Here is an 8,022-nt window from a genome sequence, read left to right as displayed (position 1 = left end):
TGGGGGGGGGGGGGAGTGCAGGCTTACCTGAGCAGTCTTCCAGCAACTTGCTTCTGAGATCGGACCTGTCTGTTGGCGGCTGTCATCCCCTCACACCTGCTTCTCCTTACTACTTCTCCCCGCGTCCCTGTGCCGGTGAACGTGAAGCGGGGGGAGATGCGGCATGTTGATCGTGGATGCGGGCGGGTCTGGCAGCGGTGAACAGGGCCAACCAATCGGAAGCTGATTATCGATGATTGAAAAAGTTGATAACTTTTTCAATTATCGATTATGTCGATTTTAGTTGTTGCACCTCCAGTAATGGAGTTCTTTAAAGGGTTATTAAACCTTCAGGTTTTTTGCACATATATAAGGCTAGCAAGCAGTAGATATATGCAAAGACGTAAAAAAAAAACCTCTTTAAAAGAGGATGAAACTTCCCTGTGTATTCCCCACGTGCTCCTCTGGGTGGCCGCGCATGGGACAGGAAGTGCCAGCAAGGACAGAGGAGTCGGCGCTGGAGGGACAGATGAAAACGACGGGAAAGAAGATCGGATTAAGAGACATCAGTTCAGGTAAGTGCTGACATTGGGGGGGAGGGGGAAATGAAGTATGCTTTAATGTCCCTTTAAGCAGCTGGAAGCATAATGAGTCGTCATTCCGTGTTGTACAGTCTAGTTCTATGTGCCGGCTTTGATTCTTCGGCATTGTCCCGGTCAGCTGAATACATTTTGGTATTGTAGAGCTGCCAGAAATCTTGGCTGGTTTCCTGCCAGATGTAAACATGACTTGAGGTCAAGTACTGTGCAAGGAATGCGGCGTTCCCCTTCCAGTGTCTGAACTCTGCATCACTGTGTCTTGTGATCTGACTCTCAGACTCCTCTGCTCTCTGTATGGCTGATGGAAGAGGTTTCCGTGTTCTTTCCTCATTTCCCGGTGTGATTCGTGGGAGGTAAATTGATATCTTGCTGACATTGTCATAATTTGTATCGTCGTCCAGATTTTTTTAAAACTTTGAACACTATACAGAAACACGGATATTCTGGTTATTGGGCATGATGGAGATGCACCGAATTTTCAGCCGAAAATGGTACTATGGCCAAAACGGCCGAAAATTAATGTATCTCCCCATCTTCTCTCCTCCCCGCTGGGTGCAAGCTTTGGTCTGTGTCCCCTCCGTTGCCTGCTGCTCTCCCCCTGCCTGTGTCGACAGAGGCAGCAGGGATCGGAGAGGGCACACTGCAGATCCAGCTGCTGGCGCTCAGGGAGAAGAGAGGTCAGGAAGCCAAGAGGGGTGGAAGGCTCTGGTGAGAGGGGGTGGAGCTTCAGGATCCCTAAATGTTACATGTTTCCTGATCCTTCACTGTACTGAGCAAACACCAAGTGATCACTATGTCCTCGGTTATGAAGGAACAGGAAGTGCTCTACATAACGTCCTGTTCATTTATGAATAGGGGACATACTACCTGTTCATAAAGTCAGCAGATCGTAACTATTTACTATGTCCCCATTCATAAATAAACAGGAAGTGATGTAGATCACTTCCTGTTCATAAAGTCAGCAGAAAGTGCTCTACATCACTTCCTGTTTATGAATGGGGACATAGTAAATATTTACGATCTGCTGATTATATGATCAGGAAGTGGCTCAGTACAGAGACTTCCTGTCCATTCATGACTGGGTTGATGGTAAATATTTACTATTCCCAGAATGTGAACTAGAAACCTCTGTGCTGAGCTTCATGTTCGTTGGCTGCTGGGGCTGCAGAACGATTGTTTATAATTTAAAAGGGAAATATCATCAGGGTCTGTTTTTAGTTTTTTGTCCTTTTTATGATGATATATTTTGAATTTTTGGTCTACAAATGTCACTTTGGTGCTTCCCTAGTACACGGTACTTCTGTTTGCATTGTTCACAATTTACACGCACACACATGTACAGAGAGCCTCAGACGCGTCTCCACATCCTTGTCATCGCTTCGGCTATAAATGACTTTCCAGTTCTGTGTCTCGGGAGGATCCAATGAATAGAAAACTGAAAGCCGTATCTCTCTACAGGTCTAACCGGCATTCAGAATGGAGGTGGGCGGTGGAGCGGGCGGCCATTATCTGTCGGTGGACCTGGTTGCAGGCTCAGGTTTCTGACCTAGAGTTTCGGATAAGACAACAGACCGAAATCTACAAGCAAATCCGTTGCACCAAGGTAAGAGATTTCCGATCTCATTCTGATGATTGGACGTCATTTCTAAAAGGCAAACCTTTCTAATTGCATTCACGCTGAAGGTTAATCTTTGTTTTTATTTTGCCTTATTCTTCCTTTCCCTCATTTATCTTGCCGTATATGTCTTAAAATAAAACCTTTTGTTTTTAATGACGACATGCTTTTTTTGTAGGCCCGGTGATGTCATCACTGGGTCTCTGTGCTTCTTTATGGGATGGGTCGGCAGGGTGCTATACATGGCTTCCTGAAAACATCACATGCAGACTACCCTAGGCAATGCCCGCATGATGCTGAGCCTCCATGATTGAAACAGAAAGCCAATGAATGAAAGAGGCGGGGCCAGGGACAGTCAGGCTGGGGAGGAAAGACTAGAAGATGCTGGATGTCCTGTCAGGATATGTGGCAGGCTCTGTGTGACTTGCTGCAGCTTCTAATGCACATTGCGAGACGCTCACATTGTGCAGTGACCGAGTAGGAGAGGAGCCGCTGCAACTGAAGAGCTTTATAAGACCAGAAATGTGATGTTATAAGTGGAAATATATAGAACGAGGCACTTCCAGGCATGCTCGAGTTCTTCAAGACTTGGAGTGTAAACATTCTATATAGTCAGACTTTTGGAACAGAAATGTGACAAGTGCAATGGAGACATCTTCTGAAAGTCGAGGCCTGGTTCTCATGCTGATCCTCTGGCTTCACTGGCAAGTCTTAGGCCTTTGGCAAGTCTGTACTATATATTTTTTGTCAGTTCACCCTCCCTGGATCGGTATGACAGCACAGCTTCCCCTCCAGGCAGAGAGGTTGGTGGGGGTAAGAATTTTGGTGTCCCAGTTATATATGTGGAGCGAGGGATCGGTGTGTCAGAGATTCTACTATCTGCAGCTTGTGATGTTGATGATCAGATTTCAATCATTCGCACTTCGGCTTCCACTCAGATTAATATTCACTTGGTGGAAATTAGCGATGTTCTGATTCACACGGCATTCCCCAGCGAACGCAGAGTGCCTGTAATTGTATGATCCAGAAGACGATCTCTGGTCTGCCCTACAGTCCATCATCCCTGGCCAAATATTTACTGCTGCAGTTCCTCTTGTGGGCACCCGGAGAGGGACCCCAGGGCAGGGGGGTGATGTGGGCACCCGGAGAGGGACCCCAGGATCAGGGTGTGATGTGGGCACCCGGAGAGGGACCCCAGGATCAGGGTGTGATGTGGGCACCCGGAGAGGGTGCCCCAGGATCAGGGGGTGATGTGGGCACCCGGAGAGGGTACCCCAGGATCAGGGGCTGATGTGGGCACCCGGAGAGGGTACCCCAGGGCAGGGAGTGATGTGGGCACCCGGAGAGGGTACCCCAGGATCAGGGGGTGATGTGGGCACCCGGAGAGGCCCCAGGATCAGGGGGTGATGTGGGCACCCAGAGGGGCCCCAGGATCAGGGGGTGATGTGGGCACCCAGAGGGGCCCCAGGATCAGGGGGTGATGTGGGCACCCAGAGGGACCCCAGGATCAGGGGGTGATGTGGGCACCCAGAGAGAGACCCCAGGCCAGGGGGTGATGGTAAATTGGTAAACTAAGCCTGAGATTGTAGTCCATCCCAGGAGTGAGCTTGGAGCGGTGACTACTTTCCAACACACACACAGGGACCATAGGGAACAGACGTAGCCCCCCTCCAGAAGGAAGGACAGTATCGGCACCATTTCACAGATTGTAGGATCTACAGCCGAGTGATATACAAATTAAGGTCCGGTCTGGTTCATAGTTAGGGGACTGGAATGGATTTGATATACTCTCTCGTCTATACGCATCGATTTTATTATACTGAACATAGAGATGGAATTAAGATGTTTTGTGGTTCTGAGGTGACCACTTCTTCAGGAGGGTGTGTAGCGGCACTTTCACAGAAGCATGGCGGCCGGCTTCCACTATGTGCCGCCGAGGGAAGCTCTAATTAGGGCTTCAGCTAACAATTATTTTCATAACCGATTAGCTTGCCGATTTTATTAACTTATTTTCCAGATAAAATAAAAATATAGTAGTCATTTAAAATAAAATGGTCTGTGCCCCCTCTACTCCATGTTTTTGTTATGGTATCTGATGCTCTCAGATCTCTCCTTTTGGATAGTTCTTACCCACTTGACCAGATAGCATTCGATCACCCGTCTGTATCCGCAGCCTATAATATATGAGCAGCTTTAGATTCTTCAAGTCAGAAATCCATGAGCTGGGCAGCAGAATGAGTCCGCTGCTTTTTAAGTAAGATTACCCAGAACCAACAAATTGATTTTGGGACATTCCTTTGACCTTTCTAACCATTGACGAGGGTCAAATTGATTATCAAGTTTGACTGCCGTGCCCAAAAAAAAGTTGAAGGAGCTTGCTGGAAAATGTTTCTTGAAAGAAATTCTAATGATGTGATTTTTCATTCAGGGAACTCCATTCATTCCAAAACGTAAATGTTAAATGAAATTTGGCACGACATTCGCCAAGTCCCTGATGCCAACAAACGCCTGTGCATAAATAATGAGCATCTTCAGCTTTCTGTCTGAGCTCCTGCTCAGCTACTCCTGGATACGTGCTGGCAGCACCCAGTGTTGTGGGGTTGTCTTGGCAGGGAGCCTACACAACACGGAGGAATGAAGTCTCCCCGTGGCAGGTGACCTTGGATAGGCAGAAAACATGATGGTGACAAATATTTCAGGGGACACACTCTGGAGGCAATATCACCAATTAAAATTGCTGCTGCCCCCCCAAACAAAGACAAGTTATGTGTATGCATCTAACCTGTGCATAGTAAAGTGAGGATTGTCACTATAGCTTTGCTGGGTGGGTAGCATTTGCAGCACTGGGGTCCTCTGTTCTGTCACAGCCAGGACACTATCTGCATGGGGTCTGCATGTTTCTCCTTGTTGTGGGTTTTCTGAGTCTGCTGGTTTCTTTTCACCCTCCAAACACACATACCGGTGTAAATTGGCCCCATTATGTTTTGTGACATTGAAACTTTAGATTGTAAGCTCCCTGAGGGCAGGGACAGATGTGAATGTACAATATATGAAGTTTGCATACGAAGAGTGCTCTATATCAGGCCGCCTTAAACTTTCTCCACTCGTGACCCCTTTTTGGCCGAAGAAATTTTTAAGGTACCCCAACGTCGGTTGGTGTCTCCCCCCTCCCCTAGCGTAAGTCGGTGTCTCTCCCCCTCCCCCAGCGTCTGTCAGTGTCTCTCTCGTCTCTCTCCCCCCCCCAGCACCAGTCACTGTCTCTCCTCCTCTCCCCCCCAGCACCAGTCACTGCCTCTCTCCTCCTCTCCCCCCGGCGCCAGTCACTGCCTTAGAGACCCCCCTGTCAGCGTCTTTCCTGGGCCGGGGACTCGGATCGTGACCCCCCTGTTATCTTGCGGGACCCCACATGGGGTTGCGACCCACACTTTAAGAAGCACTGCTCTATATAAATGTCTAATGAATAAAATGCAGTCCAGCTGGGAGCTTAGAAACCTAAAACAAATCCTGATATTAGATGTATTCAGGACGGCGATGACTGAGGTGCTTTGTGTGTTCGGTGGAAGAATCAAACTGATCTATTACATCTATCACCTGCTCCTGTTGCTTCGCTTCACATGATGTATGTTGGCGTGTTCTCCGCTCTTTGCTTTCTATGTAGATGACGACAATCTGTTAGTACGTGCTCGGTCCTGAGATGAACGGGCCCGGAGCTCTCGGTATATCTGTAACTTAATACATCCTGACTCATTTGTTACAGGGAAGTGTTGTGCTGGGGGATTCTCCACATTGTGAAGACTCTACCGCTCGGCAGACGGCCAGCTCCTCGGTGGTGCTGAATGCAAGGGGCAACCGGGTGCCTTCCTCCTGTTCCAAGACTGCCCCAAAAGCTCCCTCAGGGGACGATCCATGTGACCGTTTGTGTAACACTCCCACCCCCTCTCCACAGAGTTTAGATAAACAGGTAAGCCGATCACCATGACCTGGGAAGGAGGGTTTGCAAATTCAGGTTTTTTATTTTTTGGTCTTTTTACCTTTCTGTTAATATTTCTGTTGAGTCCTATTTTCTGATTTGAATATGAAGATATAGGTGCAGCGCAGACAGACATATTCACCAATGAGACCGGCGTGTATGGGCCTGTACGCCTGAAGCACCTGTCGCTGTGTTCCAGATAATTGTGCACACCTATTAGAAAACTGTCCGCACGTTTCCTGTATGGCTGAGGCAAGCATGGAGCTTTAGCTGCTGCCTAATAACATGTACCCATTCTGTTTAGGTATGCTGGGAGTAGTAGTTCTGCTTGTCCATGCCTGGTGAAAACACTTTGTGCCGTGGTATATTCATCTTTTGGCTGCGCCTTTTGGGCCTGGCTTTATCCACTTCAAGACAGGACACGGGTATTCCATATGGTCCTGAAGTGGTTATTTGAAGATCATAGCTGCTGCAGCCCTGATCTTGGTGTCATTTTATTGTCAGGCGGGGGGGATCCAAGTACGAGTGATCTGTGGACCCCCCCCCCCCATGCACACCGAACACCCCACAGCCATGGTTTTCAGCCTCCCTTACCACTCGGGGGGGGGGGGACTGGAGACCATGGCAAACCATGTTAGGCCATTGTTATGGAGAGGGGGGAGTAGGCCGAGGAATGTCTGTTCTCCCCAGTCTGCTCTGTGATGAATGCCTCCTTTCCACTGCTAGGCCATAGAGTACAATGGAGAGCTGAAGGCAGCGCTGGCTAAAAAGATACAATGAAGTGTGTATGCTGGCACGCCATCCCCCATCTGTTCTATTACTTTTTCTGCTCACTACATGTTTGTTTTAAAGCAGGGATGGGCAACTCCGGCCCTCCAGCTGTTGTGGAACTACAAGTCCAAAAAGACTGAAAGTTACAAGCATGACTCGCAGAGGCACGTCGGGCACAGCTGGAGGTGCCCACCCCTGTTTTAATTGAATGTATTCTGGCATTTCTTGGTAAGCTAAAAAGTTTCACCAGAGCTTGAAAATCCACGTTGAATCCCCCTGGGGACCAAGTGCATGTAGCACCTTGTATGTTCAGGATCTTCCTGTGATTGCTGAGCTAGCATGGCTGACAGGCTTCACCGACCGCTGTTTGGTCACACTGTGCAGAACTAGACTAATCTCCAATGAAGGATGGGGCGGTGACCACGCTACTAATCTCCTCCTGGCATCAAGTATGCACTGGAGAGGAGCGCCGTCATTTACCGGACACAAGCCACTAGTCTCTCCCCAAACAGCAGGCAGGTCTGGGCTCAGTTTTCTGTTACTGCCCGGAAAGCGGGTGACAGTTGATGCTGTTATGCGGTGTAATCCATTACATATGATGCAGTGTAATCGGCAGATTATACAGTGTAATGGGTGTCAGGAGATGATACTCTAGTATAGGTCATTGGTACTTTATACAGTGTCAGATGTTTGATTCATGTCTGGTTAACGGCTGGTAAGGGGTACATGCATGTTCAGGAAGTTCTAGGATTTTATGTGGGCTCAGGTGATGACATTGGAGGCGATCAGTGGTTATAGCAATGTGCCTTTGCTCCCCCATAGGAACGCCCATAAATTGGGCTTCAGCTTGGGGTGGAGATGAAGTCGGCAAAAATAGAAAGATGTGCTTCTATTCCAGAATGTGGACATGGTTCGGAGTGGGACCAAATGCTACATGCACCGGAGTCCCCTGTAGGATTCCAAAAGTATTTAATTGCTCGTCATACTCCATTAAATTGGTAACCCACCCCCCACTATTTTGCACAAGCAGAACCGTCTTTACAGCCTATCTCTGGGGGGGGGGGGGGGGGGGGGGACTTGTGGGTTGA

The 8,022-nt window shown here is 48.5% G+C and overlaps 1 protein-coding gene across 1 annotated transcript in view; it reads left to right on the top strand.

Annotated features, from left to right (window-relative positions):
- The window catches only part of LOC108799625 (KAT8 regulatory NSL complex subunit 1-like), a 54,782-nt gene that overhangs the window by 25,218 nt on the left and 21,542 nt on the right, over positions 1–8,022 (top strand). The window contains exons 2-3 of the mRNA XM_018571517.1: positions 2,037–2,181; positions 5,951–6,154. Of these exons, the coding sequence (XP_018427019.1) occupies positions 2,037–2,181; positions 5,951–6,154 (349 nt within the window). The remainder of the gene's footprint in view (positions 1–2,036; positions 2,182–5,950; positions 6,155–8,022) is intronic.

This window comes from Nanorana parkeri, unplaced genomic scaffold (assembly GCF_000935625.1).
Source record: "Nanorana parkeri isolate BGI_ZX_2015 unplaced genomic scaffold, ASM93562v1 scaffold1772, whole genome shotgun sequence".
Lineage (NCBI taxonomy): Eukaryota > Metazoa > Chordata > Amphibia > Anura > Dicroglossidae > Nanorana > Nanorana parkeri.
Note: the sequence above shows the minus strand (reverse complement) of the source record. Positions and strands in the feature narration are given on the sequence as shown.